This window comes from Pseudorca crassidens, chromosome 4 (genome assembly GCF_039906515.1).
Source record: "Pseudorca crassidens isolate mPseCra1 chromosome 4, mPseCra1.hap1, whole genome shotgun sequence".
In the NCBI taxonomy this organism is placed as follows: domain Eukaryota; kingdom Metazoa; phylum Chordata; class Mammalia; order Artiodactyla; family Delphinidae; genus Pseudorca; species Pseudorca crassidens.
The window spans coordinates 75,097,398-75,123,755 of NC_090299.1; the positions used below are offsets into that span (position 1 = coordinate 75,097,398).

The 26,358-nt window shown below is 38.6% G+C and overlaps 1 protein-coding gene across 6 annotated transcripts in view; it reads left to right on the forward strand.

Moving 5' to 3' along the window:
- Positions 1-24,377, forward strand: part of CEP135 (centrosomal protein 135) — a 93,250-nt gene extending 68,873 nt beyond the window's left edge. For 2 of the 6 annotated variants that reach the window (XM_067736070.1, XM_067736073.1), the window contains 5 exons: positions 5,018-5,227; positions 6,325-6,527; positions 7,444-7,548; positions 9,815-9,925; positions 15,497-16,978. In XM_067736070.1, the coding sequence (XP_067592171.1) occupies positions 5,018-5,227; positions 6,325-6,527; positions 7,444-7,548; positions 9,815-9,914 (618 nt within the window). In that variant the 3' untranslated portion in view covers positions 9,915-9,925; positions 15,497-16,978. The other 4 variants (XM_067736071.1, XM_067736072.1, XM_067736074.1 and 1 more) reach the window with 4 other exon arrangements.
- The last annotated feature ends 1,981 nt before the right edge of the window (positions 24,378-26,358 follow it).

The window sequence follows — 26,358 nt, forward strand, 5'->3', positions numbered from 1 at the left end:
ACGAACCTGTGTCCCCTGCATCGGCAGGCGGAGTCTCAACCACTGCGCCACCAGGGAAGCCCCTTTGCCTAGTTTTTAATCAGGTTGTTTTCTGTTGTTGTTGAGTTGTAGGAATTGTTTGTATATTCTGGATTTCAATCCCTTATTAGATATGTGATTTGTGAATATTTTCTCCCATCTCATGGCTTACCTTGTCACTCAGTTTTATCCTTTGATGCACAAGAGTTTTAAATTTTGATGAAGTCCAATTTATCTATTTTTTTCTTCTTGCCTGTATTTTTGGTGTCATATCTAAGAAATCGTTGCTAAATCGAACATAATGAAGCTTTTCCCCTGTTTTTTCTATGCGTTTTATAGTTTTAGCTCTTATGTTGAGGTCTTTGATCCATTTTGAGTTAATTTTTATACATGATATAAGGTAAGGTTCCAACTTCATTCTTTTGCATATGGATTTAAATAAGCTTTTGTCATAAAGACAGTCTAATAAAAGTCTCTTAGGGCTTCCCTGGTGGCGCAGTGGTTGAGAGTCCGCCTGCTGATGCAGGGGACGTGGGTTTGTGCCCCGGTCCAGGAAGATCCCACATGCCGCGGAGCGGCTGGGCCCGTGAGCCATGGCCGCTGAGCCTGCGTGTCTGGAGCCTGTGCTCCACAATGGGAGAGGTCACAATAGTGAGAGGCCCGCATACTGCAAAAAAAAAAAAAAAAAAAAAAAAGTCTCATGATAAAATTTTGAGTTTAGTTAAAATATAGGGACCCTAAATAAGTTAGATTGATAAGGAACAGTTGGCTATTAGTTCTACTTTTGTTTTGTTTTGTTGGTATAGTATCGTAGTTGGTCTTTATTTTTTAGAAGAAAGTATTGATTATCTGTAGTGCGTAGAATTATGCACCCCTCCCCCCCAAAATATATTTAGGTCCTAGCTCCCAGTACCTGTGAATGTGACCTTATTTGGAAATAGCATCTTTGCAGATTTAATCAAGTTAAAATGAGGTGGGCTTCCCTGGTGGCACAGTGGTTGAGAATCCGCCTGCCAGTGCAGGGGACACGGGTTCGAGCCCTGGTCTGGGAAGATCCCACATGCCGCGGAGCACCTAAGCCCGTGCGCACAACTACTGAGCCTGCACTCTAGAGCCCACGAGCTACAACTACTGAAACCCGTGAGCCTAGAGCCCGTGCTCCGCAACAAGAGAGCCACCGCAGTGAGAAGCCTGTGCACCGTAACAAAGACTAACCCCCGCTCGCCACAACTGGAGAAAAGCCCGTGCACAGCAATGAAGACCCAATGCAGCCAAAAATAAATAAATATTTTTTAAAACGGTTAACATGAGGTGACACTGGGTAGGATGGACCCTAATCTGATAACTGGTGTCCTTGTAAAATAAGGGAGATTCAGACACAGAAGACACAGGGGAGAATGCCATATGAGGATAGAGGCAGAGATTGAAATGATGTGTCTACCAAGGCAAGGAACCCCAAGGATTGCCAGCAATCACTTGAGCTGGGAGAGGGGTGTGGAAAAGATTCTCATTCAGAACCTCCAGAAGGAACCGATGCTGCTGACATCTGGGTTTCAGACTTGTGGCCTCCAGAACTGAGAGGGAATACATTTCTGTTGTTTTAAGCTATCTAGTTTCTGGTAATTTGTTATGGCAGCGTTAAGAAACTAGTACAGATTTTGGTACCAGGAAGTGGGATGCTTTTGTAACAAACCTAAAAAGGGTCTTTGGAATTGGGTACAGGCTGGAAGAGTAATGGGTACAGGCTGGAAGAGTTTTGAGGTGCGTGATAGAAAAGTCTAGACAACCTTGAAAAGTTTGTAGATAGAAAGATGGATATTAAAGGCAATTCTGGCGAGAACTCAGAAAAAAAGAGGAGGGCTTCCCTGGTGGCGCAGTGGTTGAGAGTCCGCCTGCCGATGCAGGGGACGCAGGTTTGTGCCCTGGTCCGGGAGGATTCCACATGCCGCAGAGCGGCTGGGCCCGTGAGCCATGGACGCTGGGCCTGCGCGTCCAGAGCTGTGCTCCGCAACGGGAGAGGCCACAGCAGTGAGAGGCCCGCGTACCGCAGAAAAAAAGAGGAAAGCTGTAGAGAAAACTTCTATTATTTACAAAATACATAAATCGTCATGAATGGAATTTGTCCAGAAATAAGAATGTTTCTTCTAGTGAGGTCTCAGATGGAATTGAGGAACATGTTATTGGACACTGGAGAAAAGGTAATTCTTATTATAAAATGTCAGAGAACTTGACTGAATTATGGTATACTCTTAGGAAAGTAGAACTTATAAGTTATGAACTTGGATATTTAGCTGAGGAAATTTCCAAGCAGAGTATGAAAGGTGCAACCTGGTTTCTCCTTGCTGCTTATAGTAAGATGTGAAGGAAAGAGACAGATTGAAGAAGGAATTGCTAAGCAAAAAAAGAGCTGGGACTTGATGATTTGGAAAAGTCTTGTCTATCCAGATAGCGTGTTCTGGAGGCAGGGCCGAGAGTGTGGCTAGGCAAAGAGAGTAGGTGAGTGACTCATAGACCCAACCAATCACCTCAGCAGAAACACTGCCAGCTTGGGCTGAAAGGGACAGAAACAGGATACAAGGAAAGAAGGTTAAACTTCTTGGATCCTACTAGCAGAAAACAGGCCACTAGAGTTATGAACATATGTTTTCCTTCAAGAAAAGGGAAGAATGAAGGTGGCTCAGAGATCAGCAGGGCTGCCAAGGGCAGCTCAAAAGCTGGTGGACCTGCTACGCTACCATAGGCCCAGGGGACTGGGCTATTTCTTCCTTGATTCCAGAAAGCAGCGCCACTGCCACTGTGAGCCAAGAGATGGGGCTATACCTGAGGGCTGAGAAGGTGGGGCTGCCCTAGCAGGTCCAGAGGACAGAGTATCAAGACACAGATAATTATTTTTAGGCCTTGAAATCTAATGGAATTTGCCCTACTTGGCTGCAGGCTTACTTTGGACTAGTAACTCCTTTATTCCTTCTATTTTCTCCCTTTCAGAATGGGACCATTTTATGCCTTTTCCACCATTTTATTTCAGAGGGAGGTAACTTGTTTTCTAGTATCACAGGTCTGTGGAAGGAGAGGAATTTTGCCCCAGGAAGGACCATACCCAGAGTCTTACCCATTCTGACTTAGATAAGATTTTGGACTTAGAGTTGATGCTAGAATGTTGGGATAGAATGAATATATTTTGCACATGGGAAGGACATGAATTTGGGGGAGCCAGAGAGTTGATAGAATTATGCCCCCCCCGAAATATATTGAAATGCTAACCACCAGAACCTGTGAATGTGACCTTTTTGGAAATAGGACCTTTGCAGGTGTAATCAATTTAAGGTGAGGTCATACTGGACTAGGGCAGGCCATAACCTAATGTTTGGTATCCTTATGAGATAAGAGAAATCTGGACACAGAAGACACAAGGAGAATGTCAAGTGAAGGTGAAGGCAGAGATTGGAGTTATGTGTCTACAAGGCAAGGAACACCAAGGATTGCCAGCAATCACCAGAAGTTTGGAGAGAGGCGTGGAACAGATTCTACCTCAGAACCTCCCGAAGAAGCCAACTCTGCCAGCATCTAAATTTCAGACTTGTAACCTCCAGAATTGTGAGGGAATAAATTTCTGTTGTTTTAAGCCACCCAGCAATTTGCAGTAATTTGTTACAGCAGTCCTAGGAAACGAATACACTATTTCTGTAAGTTTTTCTGTTAAGAGTATAATAACTAAAGGAATGTTTTTCAACCTTCAAAATAGTTCTCGGGAGAAACTATTCTTTAGTTCTTTTGTTCTTTGTCATTGTTCATGTTCTTATGTGGTATATAAGATTGACTTACATATTTATATTTCTTTGGGGGAATTTTGATTAATTAATTCATTAATATTTGGAAAATCCAAGTACTTTTCTACAATTGTTGAAATTTATTAAATCTTCATAGCAGTGTATTAGATTTTTAATGTTGATTCATTTTAGTAAAGCTTGTTTAATAATTTAATTTTCAAATGTGGAATTCTTCCTAAATTCTAGAAGTAGAGTTTATATCTGTTTGTATTTATCAGTCACATTTTAAATTGTGAAAAATTTTAAATGTGCATTACTTGGGACTTCCCTGGTGGCCCATGCAGTGGTTAAGAATGTGCAGGGGACATGGGTTCGAGCCCAGGAGTCCAGGAAGATCCCACATGCCACGGAGCAATGAAGCCCATGCACCACAACTACTGAGCCTGAGCGCTAGAGCCATGAGCCACAACTACTGAAGCCTGTGCGCCACAACTACTGAAGCCTGTGTGCTGCAACTACTGAACCCCGCACGCCTAGAGCCCGTGCTCCGCAACAAGAGAAGCCACTGCAATGAGAAGCCCGCACACCGCAACGAAGAGTAGCCCCTCCCTGCTCACCACAACTAGAGAAAGCCTGTGTGCAGCAACGAAGACCCAACGCAACCAAAAATAAATAAATTAATTTTTTTTAATGTGTATTACTTTAGGAAAGAAGTGTTTATCAGTATTTCAAATTTTGCTCGTCATTTCAGTTATTAAAATCTTATAAAGTTGTATACTATTATTAGGTTAAGTTAAATTTAAATATGAGTTTAGGTATATAGTTTTAAAGCAAACTCCATTTTTGAAATTCAGAATTTAAAGGCAGTTGAGGAGTGATAAGTATATATGTTACTTTAAAAAGCATTATTATAAGAGTTTATAAAGGAAAAATTTAATATGACTTAAAAGATCTCTCATGTTCACAACCCTAAAGCAGTAACTTTCATCTTCCAAATATATACATGAGGTACTTAGTTACCATGATTAATAATTAAACACAGTTTATTTTTTTAAGCATTAAATAGGCCATCTTTAAATAGAAGACAGCTTCCTGAGAGTATCTTAAAATTGCAAAATTTTTTAAATTGCAAAAATTGGCTTTTATAGTTATATGAAGGGACGTTGTAGTTACACAGATTCAAACCTTTAATATTACTGGGTTAAACTTTTTACCTGTTTTCTTATTTTCAGCACATAAATGCACATCATGCTTATGAATCTCAGATCTCATCCATGGCAAAAGCCATGTCTAGATTAGAAGAAGAGCTGAGACACCAAGAAGATGAGAAAGCAGCAGTATTAAATGATGTGTCATCTCTTAGAGACCTTTGCATTAAGCTTGATTCAGGCAAAGATATTATGACCCAGCAATTGAATTCCAAAAACCTTGAATTTGAGAGGGTAAGAACTTAAAAGATAATATTGTAGCATATTGTTTTTTTATATATAAATTTACTTATTTTATTTATTTATTTTTGGCTGTATTGGGTCTTCATTGCTGCATGCGCTCTTTCTCTAGTTGTGGCGAGTGGGGGCTACTCTTCGTTGCGGTGCGCAGGCTTCTCATTGCGGTGGCTTCTCTTGTTGCAGAGCATGGGCTCTAGGCGCGTGGGCTTCAGTAGCTGTGGCACGTGGGCTTCAGTAGTTGTGGCGCACGGGCTTAGTTGCTCCGAGGCATGTGGGATCTTCCCGGACCAGGGCTCGAACCTGTGTCCCCTACATTGGCAGGCGGATTCTTAACCACTGCACCACCAGGAAGTCCCAGTAGCATATTGTTTTATTCAGCCCTACTCTAATTTGACTACTACATTTTTTGTCGAGGTTTCTTTGGCAAACATGATGATAAAATTAGGTGCTGTTTTGAAGCAGATGGGTATTTAGGAGAATATAAGTCTTCTAATTATAGAATAGGAACATATCCCAATACATTCTTTCTCTGCTTAAAAGTAAGACTTATATGAAGAATTGAGCAGTTGATTCCTTTCTAAGTGGAATATTTTCCTGATAAAAATCTTACTTAATTTTAAAAGTCGAGTTAACTGGAACGTCCCATTCCCAAACCGAAGCATTACTTTAAACAACCCAATGTGTGTTTTTAAACATGGGTGTTTCCAGTTTTCACTTATTTAGTAGTAACTTTATTTTCAGGTACTGAGAAGCTTCAAGACTGGTTTGACTATGTAAACAGAATATACATATTTAATAAACCAGAAGGGCCTCCTTACTGATAGGGTGGCCACATTTTAGGATTTTACGTTAATTACCCCCTCTTGACAAGATAACATGAAAGAAAACTATTTGAGGGTTGGGATAGGTCTTTGCTAAAAATAACAAAGATTATTTTGAAAATAAGATGTTTTTCCTATATGTGAAAAGTATTACAGAATCTTTAATCAGTACCCAAAATGAAGCAACTGATGTGTGTATAGCTGTGCAGATAATTTTTCAGAGTAAGTCTAAAATTATACTGAAGTAATCTTGCTTTGTTTTTCTTGTAGGTTGCAGTGGAATTAGAAAATGTAAAATCAGAATCAGAGCTGTTAAAAAAACAACTGTCAAGTGAGAGACATACGATTAAAAACCTTGAATCATTGTTGGCTACAAATAGAGATAAAGAATTTCATTCCCATTTAACCTCCCACGAGAAGGATACAGAAATTCAGCTACTTAAAGAGAAGTTAACCCTTTCAGAAAGCAAATTGTAAGCGTCATGAATCAACTTATGTGAGGAAAATAGCTTGTCACAAATAATTTTTCAATATGAATAATTTTTTATAGATTTGTAGCATAAAACAAATGATAGAAAAATAGTGGAGGAACGAAAAAAATTTTGTTTTCAAAGTGTTGGGGGACTGGGGGATGGGAGTGCAAAGCAAAGTATTTTGATTACATGGCCGCTGCTTTGGGAAACTCAGGGGGTTTAGCTCAGAAGAGACATCATGTTTGGGCGTGTAATTTGTATATGTTCTCCACAGAGGTGGTACCCATGGAAGTGAACGAGTGGACTTTAGAAAAATACCTAAATTTGAGGACTGAAGAGAGAAGTCAGCGAAGGGGAGAGCATTTCAGAATGGGGAGAACTGGCTGTGTTTCATGCTATGGATTAGGAAAAAGACTTTGAAAAGGCCATGAAATTTGACCCTCATAATATTGATTACCTTTTAGGAGATTGATAATGGAGAAGTTTGGACATATTTTTGGAAGAAGGGAGGAAACATAGAGTAGATAGTATGAGTGGAATAATTAACTTTTAAAAGGAATTAGAAATATATCTCTTTCTGAGGTAGGAATCAAGAAAGAGCCAATAAAGATACTTTACTTTTTGATGTTACAATTCGTGTCTTCTCACATTGGTATCTCCAGCATTGCTGCAGTGCCTAGCACATACTAGAAGCTTAGTAAATGTTCGTTAAATAAATGAGATGAATGAAAAAGAAAACTTTGTGATAGAAGCTCCAGACGTTTATGGAATTATTGTTGGAAAGTCTTCTCTTTTTTTCATCCTTATATGTCACCTCCATTTGTATTTATTAATAACAAAAACAAAAATCCATAGCACTTGATGCTATAAAACAGAATATTTATTATTTATTTGATTTTCTAAATTTGTTTTTAAGAAATAGTCAAAGCCGGGAAAACACCATGCTTCGGGCTAAAATGGCACAATTACAAACAGATCTTGATGTTCTGAAAAGGCAGATTTCAACTGAAAGATATGAACGGTAAGAATATATTTTTAGCATTGAACAGCGTTTTTATTTATTCCCTATTCTATTCCAAAAGGATTTAATATGGCTTACAAATAGCAAACTTTTCTTAGCATTAATATGTAAAATAAATTTCTTTGGTAATTCTTCCTAAAAAGGCAACAAGTGTTGTAGAAGATAATATCCCCACAATAAAGTAGCAAGTATTGTATGAATGTTTGCTGTAGCATTCCTCAGGACAAAATTAGGGCATTATTTCAAAGGATATAGTTAGGGAATCAGCAAGCTAGTAAGGATTCTACAAGAGCCCAAAACATTATGGTCCAATAGGAAATTCCAAATACAAATCATCATGAAAGCGATGATACTGATGATCTTAAGGGCACTTAACAAATATATGCCAGATACTATGTATGTATCTGATTAATCCTATTAACTATCTATTATTGTGCCTATATTGTTATTAAAAACTAAGGTCACGCAAATAGTAAATAGCAGAGCCAAGACTAAAATCCATATAGGTTTGTCTAATTTTAAAGCCTGTGCTCTTAATCTTTTCAATATATTCCCTACAGCTTAGGAATTTTTATAGACACTTATATTTCAGTTCATTTGCTTTATTATGTTGAAAATTTTAATCTCCAAGTGTTACAGACAGGAATGAGACCTGCTTTAACAGTTAAAATCCAAGTCTAATTTGTGAATCAACTTGTCAATTTACTTTTCTTCCATTATTCTTTCCTACTGTATTAATACCATAGGCATCAGCATTCCTAAGATTTCATTCTCAAATAGTGGTCAGATTGCTTATTTAGGTCAATATTTTGAGTTCTCTAATCTTATTCTTAACCATTTGCTTCAAAACTTTTAAGTGATGTGCAATTTGGATTATAGATGGAATTTGCTAGGAAATCAGTATTTGTGATTTCAAAGAGAAATGAAGCCTGAGGTTGCATCAGTGTCATGAAAGCAGTGTTGTTAATTTCTTGTTATTTAGAAGATCTATTTTCTGAATGTACTAAACTGTGTATATGTAATGATTTTCATTTATTAATGACAACTGAAATTCTCTTCAATTCAAGGGTCCTAAACCAAGCCCTCTGTTGCCTAGGGTTATAGACTCCCTTAATTCTTCTCCTTTTTCCTTGCCCCTGGTCCCCAAAGAAACCTTGACCCACATGACCATGTCTTTCCTTCTGTTTACCATGCAACTAGATCTTGCATTTTTAAAGAGGCAATATTGTCCCTGCAGGGAACAATATAGATTCTTGGGGAAGAGGGAATGGTAAAGAAACCTTAGGTACTACAGTGATTTATGGCCCTCGGAAGGGCCACAGTGTATTAACAGTGTATCTATGTATTAAAATCTGATGTATTAAAATTGGACGGAGGGGGAATAATTTGGGGAGGGGTATCTAAAGAAGTTTTTGTAGGGGATTATAATGAAAAAGTTTGTGAAGCACCCGTCTAGGTAGAAATCCTAGGTACTGAAGAGCTCAAGTCAGAAAGTCTGGGCCAGGGACTGTGAATAGCCCACAGTAGAGGTGGCAACACAGTCATCATGCTTTGTGGGGCAGACCCAGACATAACAGAAAGTAGATTATTTTACTTCTAACATTTGGGCGTTTTGAGACAGGAAGGAAGAGGACTAGATTTATGTGCAAGAAGAGGTGGGAAAGGTAGGGGCAGAGAGGGGAACCAACCAACTTTGAAAATCTATATTCAGAAGGGCTTTGAACAATCTCTTAAAGTACATATTCCTTTAATTGACATCTTTTATCCTCAACTTAGAAATGATATAAAGACATAGGATTTATTTATTTGTTTATGGCTGCGTTGGGTCTTTGTTGCTGCGTGGGCTTTCTCTAGTTGCCATGGCAAGCAGGGGCTACTCTTCATTGAGGTGTGCAGGCTTCTCTATGCGGTGGCTTCTCTTGTTGTGGAGCACGGGCTCTAGGCGCGCAGGCTTCAGTAGTTGTGGCACGTGGGCTCAGTAGTTGTAGCTCACGGGCTCTAGAACGCCGACCCAGTAGTTGTGGCACACGGGCTTAGTTGCTCCGCGGCATGTGGGATCGTCCTGGACCAGGGCTCAAACCTGTGTCCCCTGCATTGGCAGGCAGATTCTTAACCACTGTGCCACCCGGGAAGTCCCTTCAAAGGATTTAAATTTAGTAGAAATACTAATTAGTCAATTGAGTAGAAATTACTTAACAACAATAACAGGACCTTTTATTTGTTTACCACTTTTTGGTATAATCTCTTATTTTGTCTTTATTGACAGAGAACGAGCAATCCAAGAGATGCGTCGGCACGGTCTTCGCACACCACCCCTTAGTTCTACTCTGAAGTCTCCTTTACATTCTCCTGAACATACAAACTGATTATCAGAAAGGTATGTATGTAACACCAAGTACAAGCAAAACTTATCTCTGGTTATAAAAATTACAAGAGTTGTTTTCTGTGTGGGGGGAGAGGAGATTGCCTATAAAGGTGGTAGGGAACTTTCAGAGGTAATAGAATGTGCTGTGTCATGGTGGTGATGGTTACATGGCTGTATACAATTGTAAAAATTCGTTGAACTGAACGTTTACAGTCCATGTATTTTATTGTACATAAATTATACATTAATTAAAAAAGAAGACATCTGGGGACTTCCCTGGTGGTCCAGTGGTAAAGAATCTGCCTTCCAATGCAGGGTACGTGGGTTTGATCCCTGATCGGGGAACTAAGATCCCACATGCCGTGGGGCAACTAAGCCCATGCACCACAACTGCTGAGCTTGCGCGCCTCAGTGAGAGCCTGGGTGCCACAAACTACAGAGCCCTCGTGCTCTGGAGCCCGCACACCACAACTAGAGAGAGGAAACTCACGCACCACAACTAGAGAGAAGCCCACGCGCCGCTACAACTAGAGAGAAAACCTGCACGCCACAACTAGAGAGAAGCCCATGCGCCACTACAACTAGAGAGAGAAAACTCACGCACCACAACTAGAGAGAAGCCCATGTGCCGCTCTAACTAGAGAGAAAACCTGCACGCCACAACTAGAGAGAAGCCCATGTGCCACTAAAACTAGAGAGAGAAAACCCACGCACCACAACTAGAGAGAAGCCCGTGCACTGCAAGGAAGAGCCTGCACGCCGCAACGAAAGATCCCGCATGCCTCAATGAAGATCCCACACGCCGCAACTAAGACCCGATGCAGATTTAAAAAAAGAGAGAGAGAGAGAAGACATCCACAACAAAAATTAAATGACAATGTATCACAGGGTAATATTTGATAAAGTGCCAAACTCAAGGTACAAATAACAGATAGTGAAAGTGTGGACAAAGACATAGAAAATATTATTTAATATTGAAAGCTAGATATTTTAAGATAAATTATTATATACATACAGAAAAGTGCTATATCATAGGATATACAGCTCAATGAATTTTTACAAACTGAACACACCTATGCAACCTGCACCCGGATCAAGAAACAAAACATGACCTCTCTTGGGTGTCCTTCTGGTCATAAGCCTTACTCTAAAAGTAACTGTCTCAGTTATTAAAAGCGTAGATTTCTTTTGTCTGTTTCTGGACATTTTATAAATGAAATCATATATTTCTGGCTTTTTTCTCAATAGTACCTCTGTGACATTCATCCATACTGCTGTGTACTTGTAGTTGGTTCAGTCTTGTTGCTGTATAGTATTCCATTATGTGAACATACCACAGTCCATTTACTCATTCTGTTTTTGATGGGCATGTGATAATTTCCAGTTTGGGCTATTACAGATAGAATTATGATGAACATTCTAGTACCTTATGTTGGCGAACAGATGTGTGCATTTCTTTTGGGTATACACTTAGGGGTGAGATTGTCAGGTCACTGGACGTGCATGTGTTCAAGCTTGAGTAGTTATAGTAAGGCAGTTTTCCAGAGTGATTGTAAAGAGCTAGGACACATTTGGCTGAGGAAGGGTCAAAGTGATGTGCTCATTCATTGGAGATGGGAGTGAATGGGAAAGAAGCATGTCAGACCCAGGGTTTGAAAAGTAGATGACTGAAAAGTGCAGGCTTATTGACAGAAATAGTAAAGTCAGTCCTTTTAAAAATTATTCATTTTTTGGCTTCTCTCAATAGAATTTTATAGGAGATAATTAAGCATTTCCTTGGTGACTTCAGAATCCTCATAAGAGTATTAGCTATGTTCTATTCTTTAATATACTGATGCCCCAGGGTTTATTGGTATTTGTAGGGCCTGTGTTTAAATGATTCCTGATTGCTGTGCTTTTTGCTTTTGTGTTTGTTTATTTGACTAAAACATTTGACTTCCTCTTTCACTTTGAGGACCACTTCCTAGTGCTGGCAGCAGTCACTTTGTCCTCACAACTTCTAAGCTGCTGCATTAATTTGAATGTGATTAGATGGAGGTTCTGCTTCTCATTATAAAGCCTCTTGGCAGTTGTGACACAAGCATTTTTTTCATGCTTGATTCACAGCTGCATTTTAGATCAAGGGTTGGTAAACTAGGCCCCTGTAGGCCAAATCCACACCACTGCCTAATTTTGTAAATTAAGCTTTATTAAGCCACACCGATTTGTTTACATATTGTCTCAGACTGCTTTTCTGCAGTGGCAGAATTAGGGAGTTGTGACAGAGACCCTGTGGCCCACAAATCTGAAATATTTATTTACTAACTGGCCTTTCATGTCACATAGCCCCTGGAAAACTTATCTGTATACTTGTGAGATAATATGAGTGAAAAAGCAAGTAATTCCTTAGTTTATGAAAAGAGGCTTGACTCCCAGGGATCCCCAAACTATAATTTAAGAACCACTGGGGGCTTCCCTGGTGGCACAGTGGTTGAGAGTCCGCCTGCTGATGCAGTGGACATGGGTTCGTGCCCCGGTCTCGGAAGATCCCACATGCCGCAGAGCGGCTGGGCCTGTGAACCATGGCCGCTGAGCCTCTACGTCCGGAGCCTGTGCTCCGCAATGGGAGAGGCCACAACAGTGAGAGGCCCGCATACCGCAAAAAAAAAAAAAAAAAAAAAAGAACCACTGATCTAGAACATAGTGCTTTCCAGCAATCTCTAAAGCTGTAATGAATTAGAAAACTTTTTAAAATTATGATAAAATATATATAACATGAACTTTGCCTACTTTTTTTTTAAGTTTTTTTGATGTGTACCATTTTTAAAGTCTTTATTGAATTTGTTACAATATTGCTTCAGTTTTATGCTTTGTTTTGTTTTTTTTCTGGCCAGGAGGGATGTGGGATCTTATTTCCCTGACCTGGGATCGAACCCACACCCCCTGCATTGGAAGGCAAAGTCTTAACCACTGGACAACGAGGGAAGTCCCTTAACTTTGCCTTCTTAACTATTTTGTAAAGTGTACAACTCAGTGGCATTAAATTCACAATGTTGTACAACCATCACCACTATTTCCAGAATTTTTTATCACCCCAACAGAAACTCTGTATCTATTAAGCAATAACTCTCCAGTCCCCTGTCTTCACTTCCCTGCCCCTGATAACCTCTAATCTACTTTCTATCTCTATAAATTAGCCTACTCTAGATTTTCATATAAGTGAATTTATACAATATTTGTCTTTTTGCATCTAGCTTACTTCATTTAGAATAATGTCTTCAGGGTTCATCTGTGTTGTAGCATGTATCAGAACTTCATTCCTTTTCATCCCTGAATGATATTCCTTTGTGTTTATACCACATTTTGTTCTTTTGCTCATCAGTTGATGGACACCTGGGTTGTTTTCATCTCTTAGCTATTGTGAATAATGCTGCTGTGAACATTGGTGTACAAGTATCTGTTTTAGTCTGTTTTAATATCTTTTGTGAGTACCTAGAGTTGCTGGGTCATAAGGTAATTCTATGTTTAACTTTTTGAATACCTGCCAAACTTTTTCCACATAACTGTACCATTCTCACCAGCAGTCTAAGAGTTCCAGTTTTCCAAGTCCTTATCAACACTTGTTATTTTCCATTTTTTTATTATAGCCATTCTAGTAGATGTAGATTAGAAAATGTCTACAACCATTAACAAATTCCCAGAGTATCCTAATGATGTTGTTAATTGGTAGCACATTTCCATTCATATTTTCTAACGTTGTCACCAAAACTAATTTTAAGGGATTTCCCCATAAGTACCCAGAAATGAATATGAAATATTCATATCAAGTCGTATTTACAGTGTCTCTAATAGTTAACATATATAATCCAGTTTTGCTTTTACTGTTTTGATTATTGCATCTAAAAAATGCTCACTGAGAAAACATAAAATACAAAAGTAGAAAGAAGATAACCAAAATCACTTCTTTTTATATTTTTTTTATTGGAGTAAAATATACATAAGGTCAAATTTATCATTTTAACCATTTTTAAGTGTACATTTCTCTGGCAGTTAGTACATTCACACTCTTGTGCAAAAATCATCTCTACCATCAATCTCCAGAACTTTTTCATCTTCCCCAGCTAAAACTCTGTACCCATTAAACACTAACTCCCCATTCTCCCTTTCCCCTAACCTCTTGCAATCACTGTGACAATTTCTGTCTCTATGAATTTGACTATTCTTTGTACCTTAAATAAGTGGAATCATGCAGCATTTGTGTTTTTGTGACTGACTTATTTCACTTACTATAATGTTTTCAAGTTTTATCCATGAGGGAGGGAGTATGTGTCAGAATTCCCTTCCTTTTTGAGGCTGAATATTATTCCATACTATGTATATAGCACACTTTGTTTATCCATTCATCACTTGGCTTGCTTCCATCTTTTGGCTATTGTGAAAATGCTGCTGTGAACATGGATGTACAAATCAAAATCACTTTTAATCCTACAACCCAGAGAAAATAGCAATTAGCCATTTGGTACACTCCCTTCTTTTTAAAAAGAAAAAAAAGGGTTTATTTATTTACTTTTTTTAAACTTTATTTATTTATTTATTTTGGCCGTGACACGCGACATGCAGAATCTTTGCAGGATCTTATTTCCCCAACAAGGGGTCAAATCCGTGACCCCTGCATTGGGAGGGGAGCATGGAGTCTTAACCACTGGACCACCAGGGAAGCCCCTACTCCTTTCTTATGTTTAATTTGTAATAAATATACACACAAGCATAGACATACATGTATAATTCTAATAGAAATCATACTCAAAATAGTTTTTATCAGTTTTTTTGTTTTGTTCTGTTCTGTGGGGTTTTCCCCTTAATATAGTTGCATACATTTATTCTTATCATTAAAAGCATTTTCAAAAATGCCATTTTAAAATAGTGATTTAACAGTTGATCACATGGATATTCCATAAATTATTTAATCATTTTCCTCTTATGGAACATATATCGATAGTTTGTTTCCAGCTTTTTTTTTCTTATAAACAATGTTTTACATCAGTATTTGACAACCTGCCTGATAATTTCTTCTTAAGTATGTCTTCCTCAATATAGAAAAAAATAATTACTTTCTCAGTGTTTCCATTGTGTGATTTTTTTATATTTTAATGTCTGTGTTTTTTAATTGGGAGGGTGGTTAGATAGCACGTAAGGTCAAAATACTTGGAAAAATATTTGACTATCCTTAACATGCTATTTTAAGACTCAGACAACATAATTTACAGTACTTGTTTGTAATTTTATGAAACCTATACATCATAGTATCCCTTCTTTTGAACGATTTTTCTCAATTAACATTCTATGTTACCCCATTCTTTTCACTGTGTATCATTCTTTCAGTACTCTTATACTTTGAAGTGCTTTTGTATAATAGTTTAAAGGGAATATCTTTTTGAAATGTAGAACAATACTTCTTGACTATTAACTATAATTTGTGGGCAAAGATTTTATTAGAGATTATAATTTCAGTTAAAACATTACTGAATTGCAATTTTTCATGAAAGTACTGAGTAATTTTATCATTTTTTTCTTAATCCACCTTTCCCCTCCCTGCTTTTTCAGAATGATGGCTTTCATGAGTTGGCTATATGGATTTTTTTAAAGGACAGACAGTAATGAAATATTTGAAGCACTTGTTCCTGAAAATTATGAACATTGACACAAATTCTACCTCTGTCAACTTTTATTTAAATCAGTGAATATTTATGTAAAAATTTGGTTTAAAAGAGCTATATCCATGTGTATATTTTCATATATATGACAGAACAGAATATGTATGGATAGTGCTAATGTTATATCTGTATTTTTATTATTCCTGACTTAAATTACTTCTCAAAGTGTGTTTATACTGTGAATTATTATGATGTATTATTCACATTATGCTTTAATAATTTTTTTCTTAATGAACCATGATATATGTATATAAATATTCTCTTTTCCATGCCTGTGTTTATAACCCATATCTTTAATACATTCACAAGGGATGATCAACTTTGATGCTATGCTGTCATGTTTAACTTTTTTCTTCTAAATGTAAAATTAATTATGCACCAATATGCTGTCTATCATTGAGGGGACTATATTCAGGTCTATTCTTATAATAGCAAAGGTCTTGATAAAATAATGGTTGCCATATATAATTTGTTATTGCCAACTAGAAGAACTGTGATAGAAAAGATACATTCATATATTATATACAATATACTATTTTGGCTACCACATGGACTCTTCACATAATATAAACGCTATCAAAATTAAACTAAAAGCTGTATTTAGAATTTTGTAAAACGATAGAACAGAAATTTGGGATACTTTTCAGTAAATAAAATTTATCACTGTACGAATCTAAAATTTTGAATACAAAAATATCAATATATAGGGTAAATACAGTAAAACATTTTGTTAAAATTCCATTATACATTCAATAATATCCAGTTTTTTGCTTCTAAACCTGTGTGTTGTAATTTATCAGTCTTCCAGAATAGTATGTAAACACTGACCTGTTGTGGCATATTAGATAGAAAACAGCTTTTTACAGTGAATTTTCAAAGTTGTAACTTTAAAGGATTTAGATATATACAGATATTAATAAAAGAACAAAAGTACAAAATAGATTGTCATACAAAAACTAATCGTGTTTAAACCATACATTTGAAGAAAATCCTGTTCTTAATAGATTTCATTATGATCGAAAAAGAACTTAAAAACTAGCATTGGAAAATGGAAGGCCAATTATTTATGATACATTTTATTTCCTCCTGTGGTTTAATAAAGTGGAGCTTATGTGTGAGTGTTTGTGTGTACCTGGGGGTGGACAGCACTCTTTTTCTAAAACTAATATTCCTTATATGTTCTCATTATGCCCTTTGCAGTAATTGTGTATTTGGTGTGATGTGGCTTACTTTTTCACCATCTATGTAATTTTATGTATTCTATCTCCTGTGTGTGAATTCATGTATTACAGCAAAATACAATAGAAATGGGACTATTTACAATGTCATATGGAAAATCTTTTAATAAATATATGTAAATAAAATTTTAAAATTTGTCCCCACCTTTTCCCCAAAACAACAGCAAGGCATATTTTGTTCAATATTTTATTTTTAATGTTTCTATAATTTAAAAATGTATAGTTTGCCATAATTGTTATTTTCATAACCATGATACAATTTTTTAAAGTAGTTTTATCTTGAAATACTGAATGTTCTGACCTTTTATAGATGTTTTTAATTTGTTTTAAATAATTTTAAATTATGGAGCTTGACATAGATTTTCCAATAAACTTTCCAGTCCATTTATTTTCTCTTTCTTACAAATAATTTTGTATAATGGTAGCAATATTCTTAATTCTAAAGTTAAGTGTAATTTATTCAAATCAAATTTTATCATGGTGGGATATGGAGAAGTCTCTGAACTCAGATTCCAGGCACTTTCTTTTTTTTTTTTTTTTAACATCTTTATTGGAGTATAATTGCATTACAATGTTGTGTTAGTTTCTGCTGAATAACAAAATGAATCAGCTAAACGTGTACATATATCCCCATATCCCCTCCCTCTGCGTCTCCCTCCCACCCTCCCTATCCCACCCCTCTGGGTGGTCACAAACCATGGAACTGATCTCCCGGTGCTATGCAGCTGCTTCCCACTAGCTATCTGTTTTACATTTGGTAGTGTATATATGTCAGTGCCACTCTCTCACTTCATCCCAGTTTACCCTTCCCCCTCCCCGTGTCCTCAAGTCCATTCTCTACATCTGCGTCTCTATTCCTGTCCTGCCCCTAGGTTCGTCAGAACCATTTCTTTTTTTCAGATTCCATATATATGTGTTAGCATAACGGTATTTATTTTTCTCTTTCTGACTTACTTCACTCTGTATGACAGACTCTAGATCCATCCACCTCACTACAAATAACTCAATTTCGTTTCTTTTTATGGCTGAGTAATATTCCATTGTATATATGTGCCACATCTTCTTTATCCATTCGTCTGTCAGTGGACATTTAGGTTGCTTCCATGTCCTGGCTATTGTAAATAGAGCTGCAGTGAACATTGTGGTACGTGACTCCTTTTGAATTATGGTTTTCTCAGGGTATATGCTGAGTAGTGGGATTGTTGGGTTGTATGGTAGTTCTATTTTTAGTTTTTTAAGGAACCTCTATACTGTTCTCCATAGTGGCTGTATCAATTTACATTCCCACCAACAGTGCAAGAGGGTTCCCTTTTCTCCACACCCTCTCCAGCATTTATTGTTTGTAGATTTTTTGATGATGGCCAACTGGCACAAAAACAGAAATACAGATCAGTGGAACAAGATAGGAAGCCCCAGAGATAAACCCACACACATATGGTCACCTTATCTTTGATAAAGGAGGCAAGAATATACAGTGGAGAAAAGACAGCCTCTTCAATAAGTGGTGCTGGGAAAACTGGACAGGTACATGTAAAAGAATGAAATTAGAACACTTCCTAACACCATTCACAAAAATAAACTCAAAATGGATTAAAGACCCAAATGAAGGCCAGACACTAGAAAACTCTTAGAGGAAATCATAGGCAGAACACTCTATGAGATAAATCACAGCAAGATCCTGTTTGACCCACCTCCTAGAGAAATGGAAATAAAAACAAAAATAAACAAATGGGACCTAATGAAACTTCAAAGCTTTTGCACAGCAAAGGAAACCATAAACAAGATGAAAAGACAACCCTCAGAATGGGAGAAAATATTTGCAACGAAGCAACTGACAAAGGATTAATCTCTAAAATTTACAAGCAGTTTGTGCAGCTCAATATCAGGAAAACAACCCAATCCAGAAATGGGCAGAAGACCTAAATAGACATTTCTCCAAAGAAGATATACAGACTGCCAACAAACACATGAAAGGTTGCTCAACATCACTAATCGTTAGAGAAATGCAAGTGAGGACTACAATGTGGTATCACCTCACACCAGTCAGAATGGCCATCATCAAAAAATACCTCCCATTTTTAATCTCCCATTTTAAAACCCTCTTGAACCATACCATTCCATTTTTCATACTCTTTGTAGCAAAAGTTCCTTGAAAGGAGTTATCCATACTCACTTCATGCCACCCTTCCTTCTTGAACTATTCTAATCACCTAATCACAATTTATTCCCGTTACTCCAGTCAAACCATTCTTATCAAGGCACCAACAACCCCCATGTGTTCTTTATTTCCACTATTACCTTTTTCATACCTAATCTTTCCACTTAGTGCTTTTTCGTTGTTTGATACTGCTCCTATTTTTCTTTGAGGAAGGATTAGGTACAGATATAGCTTTAAAATAGTGCATTTGAAGATAAGATTGAGGACTTCTTCCAGAAGGCATCAGAAAAAGAGATTGAAAATGTAAAAGAAAGGATGAGCATCATAGAGGATATGTGTAGGAGTGCCAACATCCAGGTAATAATGAGCCTTAGAAATGAGAAATATTAGACAGGAGTGTAGAAAATAGTTTAAGAAATAATGGAGATAAATGTCCCCAAATTAAGCATACTTTAATAAAGTCTGAGGTCTTTATTAAAAGGGCTCAGAGAAAGCCAAGTAGGAGAGAAGGAAAAACCCACATTTAGACACAATACTGAAGACAGGAGAGAAATTATAAAAGCTTCAGAGAGAAAACAGTTCACCTAAAAAGGAACAAGGGTCAGATTTACATCTGTTGTGGACTGAATGTGTCTCCCAAAATTGCTATGTGGAAACCCTATTTTCTAATGTGATGATAGGAGGTGGGGCCTTTGGGAGATAATTAGGTCATGAGGATGGAGCCTTCATGAATGGGATTAGTACCCTTGTAAAAGGAATCCCAGAAAGCTCTTGCACTCTCTGTTGTATGAGGGTACAATAATAAATCAGCAGTCTATAACCCAGAAAAGGGCTCTCACCAGAACCTGACCACGCTGGCACCTTATCTCTGACTTCTAGCCTCCAAAACCATGAGAGATAAATTTTTATTGTTTACCAATCTATGGTAAATTATTATAGCAATTCCAACAGACTGAGACAACATCAACCTTCTCAATAATTACACTGGAAACGAGCAACATAGTATTTTCAGAACATTGAAAGAAATGAATTTTGAACCTATTTTATAACTATGCTGTCATTCAAATCTGAAGGTGTAATAAAAATGTTCTTAGGCATACAAAGTCTCAGAATGTCAAGTGAAGATCAACATTGAAAAAACTTGAAGGAAGTAATCAATTAGAGAAGTAGGTATAGAAGATGCTGCAAGAGATGTGATAATTAAAGATAATCAAATAGCTTGGTAAAGCATATTAAGAAGAGGAGGGACCAAAAAAAGAAACAAAATATATCTATAAAAATTAAGACCAAAAATTTTAGAATCTGGATAATACCAACATGCTAGATAGTGGGGAGGAGGACAGAAAGAGAAGAAAGGCACATGAGGTAAAATACCTGTCAGGAGAACATACAAATCTCGATATTTCAGAAATCAACAAGGAGGGGTAACACAAACAGGTGTCTTAAGAGCAACTATCAAAATGATATAACAGTAAACACACAGAACTTTATTCTTACCAGGCACTTTCTCAAGAGTTTTACATATATTAATTAATTCCCACAACAACCATATTCTCCTTTATTCTCATTTTACAGATGAGAGCACAGGCAAGACTTGCCCATGACCACTTAACTAATAATGATGAAGTCATTTTGGGATGCTTTCAAAAGTGATTTAATATTTAAACCAGCAGAAGAACACTTGACGTCTGCAGTGGAAAGCAGGAAAAGAGAAAAAAAATCAAAACAAGAAAACGAAATTGAAGTACAGTAGATGGAAAATATGAAACAAAATGGCAGAAATAAATCCTTATGCAAGAGTAACCACAATAAATTGTAAATTGATGGATAAAATCCATCAATAAAAAGGAAGAATCAGGGGCTTCCCTGGTGATGCAGTGGTTAAGAATCCACCTGCCAGTGCAGGGGACACGGGTTTGATCCCTGGTCCGGGAAGATGCCACATGCTGCGGAGCAACTAAGCCTGTGAGCCACAACTACTGAGCCTGTGCTCTAGAGCCAGTGAGCCACAACTACTGAGCCCACGACCACAACTACTGAAGCCTGCGTGCCTAGAACCTGTGCTCCACAGCAAGAGAAGCCCCCACAATGAGAAGCCGACGCGCTGCAACGAAGAGCAGCCCCCACTTGCAGCAACTAGAGAAAGCCCATGCATGGCAACGAAGACCCAATGCAGCCAAAAATAAATAAATTTATTTTTTAAAAAAGAATCAGATTTAAAAGACGGGGGACTTCCCTGGTGGCGCGGTGGTTAAGAATCTGCCTGCCAATGCAGGAGACATGGGTTCGAGCCCTCGTCCAAGAAGATCCCACATGCCATCTAGCAACTAAGCCTGTGTGCCACAACTACTGAGCCTGTATGCCACAACTACTGAAGCCCGCGTGCCTAGAGCCTGTGCTCCGCAACAATAGAAGCCACTGTAATGAGAAGCCTGCGCACCGCAACGAATAGTAGCCACCACTCACCGCAACTAGAGAAAGCCCACGCGCAGCAACAAAGACCTAACACAGCCAAAAATAAATATTAAAAAATAAATAAATTTATTAAAACAAAAGACAGTATGTGCGTTACAAGAGGGATATGCTTTTTAAAATTTGAAAATAGAAGGAAAGAAAAAGATTCACCAGGCAAATGGGAACCAAAAGAAAGCTGGAGTACTAACCTTATTATCTAAAAAGATAGAATCTTGGGATGGAAAAAAAGTGTGAAATAGTGGTGAACAACAAGAAGAATAACAAGTACAATAGAACAAGAAGATATAGCCAACATAAACGTATGGCTATATATGTACATACATGTATAAAACTCCACACCCTATAAACTGAGAATACACGTTTTTCAAACATATCTCTTACATTTGAAAACATAGACCATATAGTAGCCCTTAAAGGAAGCCTCAGATTCAAAAGAATTATATAAATCATTTCTCTGGCCATAATGCATAAAATTAGAAAATAATTTTTCAAAAGGATAGAAAAAACTTCAATATGTCTGGAAACTAAAAATGTCTTTCTAAATTACCCTTTGTTAAAGATGAAAATCATAAAGAAAGTAAAATAATTTAGACTGATAATCAAGTAATAAACCATTAAAATCAAAATTGTGGGACACAGCTAAAGATGAGTAATTAGAGGAAACCTGTAATTTTAAATATGTTAATCAGGAAATAAAACTGTTCACAAATGAGCAAGCATTTAAATCAAGAGATTGGAAAAAAGTAACAGTAACCCCTGCTCCTCCTCCGCCAAAAATAACAGAAATAAGGACAAAAAACAGTGAGTTGGAGAACAATAATATCAACCACAAAAATTGAGATTTACAAAATTAAGAGCTGGATCTATAAAAGGACTGATTAATGAACTTAACTTGAAACAAGACAAATACATAGTCAAAACACAGAAGGGGGAAATAACTACAAATATTTTAGATATTAAGAAAATAAAAGTATGAAGAGTGAACATATGTTAATATATGAAATGGATAAATGCAGTGAAAACTAAAAATGCTGAAACTTGGTACAAGAAATAAAATAGAACTCAACGAGAACAATATGTACTAAAGAAATTGAGAGACAGTCAAATATAATGGTTGGGATTTTATTTTACCTTAGTTGCAAGCTAATAAGTTAACCTATTACTGTTTCCTAGATGCAGGAATAAAATAGGAGACTCCTGGATCAGAGACAGAGGCCTTTATTACTCATGGCACAGCAAGCAGCATAAGCATCATGTTTGCACTGGTTCTCCTTACCTCCTCAATCCCCACAGGGGCAATGTGGAGGGGCCCAGATGAATACTAAGCATACAGAGCTTCACGTAGCAGCCTAGAGCACTGAACTTAGTTAATCCATCTCTTTTATAGCAAGCAATTAGTAAGCCTGCTCTTTGTCCCAGAAGGATGCATCACTTCATCCCCCAAGGTTGCTCACTGCAAACACAATGCTGAGAAATGGCCTGGATGAAGATAAATCAGGGCCTTGCATTCTTTGCATACCCACAACAAGAATGTACAGGGAGGGGCTTCCCTGGTGGTGCAGTGGTTAAGAATCCGCCTGCCAATGCAGGAGACACGGGTTTGAGCCCTGGTCCGGAAAGATCCCACATGCTGCGGAGCAACTAAGCCCGTGCACCACAACTACTGAGCCTGCGCTCTAGAGCCCCCGAGCCACAACTACCGAGCCCATGTGCCACAACCACTGAAGTCCGCACACCTAGAGCCTGTGCCAACAAGAGAAGCCACCACAATGAGAAGCCCGCGCACCACAACGAAGAGTAGCCCCCGCTCACCGCTACCAGAGAAAAGCCCGCGTGCAGCAACGAAGACCCAATGCAGCCAAAAATAAATAAATTTTTATAAAGAAAGAATGTATAGGGATACTCAGGGGTATATGGCACATTGCCTCTCCCAAGGATATTCTATCCCTTGATCTTAATACATTCTTGGCCGAAGTTGAGTATGCCACTCCATTGACCACCTGCTGAAAATGCCCAACAGAGGCTGGGACCAAACCTGTTCAATGTGTCTCATATAGCATTAATTAAGGCTAATATCAGTAAGATCCCAAAAGCAGAAGGAAGAGGCTAACCAGCAGTACTGATCTCAATTGTGCCTTCCAGGATCCCAGACGTAGCCCACTATAGTTATCATGGGGAGCAGAGGGTGTTATTTTAGACATGAAGGATGTGGTCTAAAGTCATTCTGTTATCCATTATGACTCATGCAATTTAGATTGACTGGTTAATCTCTGGTGTCATTGCCAATGGGGCAATAGATGAGCAAAAAAGCAACCCTCATCCACAATGGAGAGTCCATGGCCATCTCTCCCCCACATACAAACAGATAGCCCAAAGGTCACAGGTCACTCCAGTTTGGGGTTTGTGGTTAAACTTGATTGGGATCATCATCGCACTGGTTTGGTTGAGAAACCTGGGCTATGTCACTGGGTAGTGATAGCCTTGAGAGTTGTACGTGGCATAACCCAAAGCTGCTCAGCAGTCAGGAGAAGCATATGAATTTGTATCGATCAGATTTTTAAAAGATTGTGTTGGTGTGTGTGTTTGTACATGTACAAGGCGGAGTCCATGCCTGGGAGCTTCCATCGATGGCATTGGGCGAAGCAAAATAAATGGTTCAAGAGTGGATGAGTTTTTCTGTTTTCATAGCCTGTGGACAGGGGTGACAGACACAGCAGCAGGTCAGATTGCCAGCCACTGCAGTTTCTTGCTTCAGGCAGACCATATGATTTTTTGCAGGCTGCAATGTAGGCTTTTTGTAGGGGACAAAGAGAGCATTCATTGCTATTGGTTTGGGCCCTGCTCAAAAAATGCTGATTTGTGGGTTAGCTGATATAAAGGACCAAATAGAAAGCCCAAGTGGGCACATACTCTCTCCAGTTCCCCAAAAGTCCAACAAGAAGCTAAACCTCAAAGGTTTGGTTGGAGGAAGACGGTAGGTGGAGCAGATATACAGCACTTTTTCCTGGGGTGCCAGAGAAATAGAGGGTTGTGAATCTGCCCATTTAAGTCCAAGAAACTTCACTTGGAAAGCCAGCCTCTGAATTTTGTTAGGGTTTATCAGCCACCCCGCTAGTGTAGGTGTGATAGGGGCCTTGAGATGGAGGCTTCTGACTTGCCAACCAATAGGATGTCATCTATAGGGTGAAAACTTTGAAATCAGAGGGTAAAGGCACACCCACTAGTGACAAATGGCAGGGAGTTCATCTCACAAGCATGTCTCTACTTTCTATACTTCCCTGATTGGGATAATCCCCTCTGATTCTTACAGGATGGGAGTATAAGCCTATAGCACCTCAATTCCTACTATTTATTCAGATGTACAGGCAACAGCAGCACATGGAATTAGTTCCATCCATATGGTCAAATTAGCTTCTCTTCCCCATTCAGAACCCTGTCCTAATCCCATCAATTAAATTTGAGCATCAAAGGACCAGGTAGGATGGTGACTTGGGTGCCTATATCCAAGGAAGCCGTAGAAATTTGAGTCGCTCCCCTCCCTGAGGTTCCTAAGTATATTTGTACAGAGTGTGTATGGCCTTCAGTCCTCCTTTGGGACAAACCCAAACATTTGGTTTCTTAGAGTAACAAGACTTTCCTGAGGTCAGAAAAAAGAAGGAGGGGGAGATTGGAGGGCGCAGAGGGAGAGAGCAGCTCCTCCCTTTGGACAAAGAATGTCGCCTGCCATATCAGTAAGCTAAGGATGTTGTGGCCATCAAGCCATCGGTGACTGCATCAGGGACTGCATTTCAGGATGGACAAAAGCAGGATCCTGGCCCTGGATAGCTAAGGTTCATATCAAAGGGATGATTTCAATGAGCCCAGACCCTTGCATCCTCCCATACCTAGAAAAGCACCAAATTCATTAACTTGAGAGGTCTGTTTTTCTTTAATTAACAGTAACATTTTGATGTTCCAACTACCTGGTTTTTGTTGCAAAGAAAACCGGCCCCTCCCTTATGTACCCGGGCCCCTCCCTTACCTCTTTGGAGCAGTCCCTCAGAGCTGAGAGGCTGTCTTCCAGGCTTAAGTCCTCAGTTTGGTCCACCAAATAAAACAAAATTCCCAACTTTTAGGTTGTACCTTTTTTTTTTTTCAGTTGACATCCCCAATAAGCAAAGCTTTGCACTGACTTCTAATTTCAAGTGGCTGAACCAAAGTTCTATGTCCTTATTGCTGACACCATTTATTTCAGCAGCCACAGTGCATTGCCTTTCGACTGGGGCTGTAGGGCTTGCTGCCCGTTGTCACGATGACATCTCTTTCCTGTCCCACCTGAGCAGAACACCATTCCAACAGCTTGTTTCAATCCTACCTCTCATGGCTCAGCTTCTAAATATTCACTAACAGGTAGGACAGTCCGGGACGCCTATTTCCTCGCCTTCACTCAACACTTGGGTGAGAGCGTTCACTACAATCATTTCCTGCGCAACCTTCTCCTGTCCCCTAACTTCATCCTTTCTCTTCAGAGAGCCATGTCTGTCAGCACCCATCCTTTTGTGGCCCAAACTGGAGAACCGTGAGTGATCTGAGACTTGGTTCTGCTCACAGCCTGGTATGTAGCCTGCCACAGGTTCACGAGCGCCAGCAGAGGACAAGAGACTCCTGGGTCAGGGAGGAAGCTCTTTATCACTGCACAGCAGGCAGTGTGAGTTTTACACCAGTTCCTCCTGTCCCCATATCCCACAGGGGGCATTCAGGCAGACCTAGATGGATGCTGCACATGCAATGGGTTTATATCCCAACTGAGGAATTGGAATTTAGGAAACCTCAGTCTCAAATAAGGGGCTTCAAGCAAACCTGCACAACCTTTGCCCTGGAAGGAGATGTTATCTTTCTTAT